This window comes from Phaethon lepturus, unplaced genomic scaffold (genome assembly GCF_000687285.1).
Source record: "Phaethon lepturus isolate BGI_N335 unplaced genomic scaffold, ASM68728v1 scaffold6340, whole genome shotgun sequence".
NCBI lineage: Eukaryota > Metazoa > Chordata > Aves > Phaethontiformes > Phaethontidae > Phaethon > Phaethon lepturus.
In genome coordinates, this window is record NW_010514584.1 from 9511 (window position 1) to 10909 (window position 1399).

At 38.4% G+C, this 1399-nt stretch overlaps 1 protein-coding gene across 1 annotated transcript in view; it reads right to left on the reverse strand.

The window, feature by feature from the left end:
- Positions 1-213: 213 nt before the first annotated feature.
- The window catches only part of MBD5 (methyl-CpG binding domain protein 5), a 46273-nt gene continuing 45087 nt past the window's right edge, over positions 214-1399 (reverse strand). Inside the window, exon 10 of the mRNA XM_010293406.1 lies at positions 214-799. Coding sequence (XP_010291708.1) covers positions 728-799 — 72 coding nt within the window. The 3' untranslated portion in view covers positions 214-727. The remainder of the gene's footprint in view (positions 800-1399) is intronic.

Sequence of the window (1399 nt, forward strand, 5' to 3'; positions counted from 1 at the left end):
GCTGTGATCCCACATCCCGTTAGGAATCTGCAAGGTTGCACTCTCCTACAGGGACCTGAAATGGAGTACAGTACTTCCAGGCAAGGTTCATTCCAAACAGACAGTATCAATGAACACTCAGTGGCGTGAAGTGTATGTCATAATTAAGGTATTACATAATCATGCCTTCTCTCTGCTGTTAAATACAAAAACAGCATCTTTTACATTATCATATAAAAGCATTTAGGCTGTATTTTTATTTATCACTTTACACTGGTAGTCTCTTGTATGTGTACTCAATAGAAACCAAAGAATTTTGTACACTATTTTTTGTACAATAAAAGATAAAGTGTGCATTAGGTACGCTTGTACATGACAATATTGTACAATATTTACATTTCAGATATCACCATGAAATTCTGTATTATCTATATACACAATGAAAATTTCTCAGAAACATTTGGACTATCTCTTATAATCACAATTTTAGTATTATAGAAAAAAATTTCCGTAATCATCTGACATTGTTACTGCAACCTTTCAAGATTTCTGATTGGCTTATCCAGTAACCGCTACCCCTCCTAATCATCAAAAATATTGTACCACTAATCCGCGTAGCACCCTGTGATGGTATCTATCTGTCTTCATATAAATATTGATATAACCGCGTCTATATCAATACCTACATATAGACTTATGTGCACGTTCATTTTGATAAGTACTGGACCAGTAACAAAGACATTCAATGTTATCTAGAGATCTTCCTCCTCTTGGGTTTTGGAGGCTTCACTTGTCTGTCTCCCTGGGGGATTTGGTGGACCTAAAAATAAGTATATTTAGAAGTTAGCAAAGAATATTGGACAAAGTAACCAGCCAGTAATAAATAAGCTACAGGAGTGCTTGAGGTGCTGTTACGAAACCATCCTTATCAGTTCATGCCTACATGGAGCCCGAATTAAAAGGATCTTCAAGAACTTTAAGGCACCGGGGAGAAAAAGGTTGGTGCCGCACCCTGTGCGGCTCAGAGCTCTGCTACCTGGGAGAGAGGTACCAGCTACAGCAACTGTGAGACCCCATAATCGGGAAACGACCCCAAAACTGCGATGATGTCAAATTCTCAGAGACGAACCTTTATACATCATCGTGAGCAATAACGTAGGAATTAAGTGGTGAGAAAATATTGCTAACAGGGCAAAAAAAAAAAAAGTCAAATTCAGGTCTGCGGTAGCATTGATAAGGAATAAGCTAAGTTTAGCAAACTCTGCCTTCATTTATTTAAAAAAAAATTTAAAAAAAAATTTTAAAAATATTTATTTTCCATCACCGACTGCTCAGGAAAAAACGCAGCAAAACTGGAGGAAGAGACGCGGCGGAAGGCGCTCGTGCCGAGCGTGGAATGCCACCACCATCTGCACGCCGA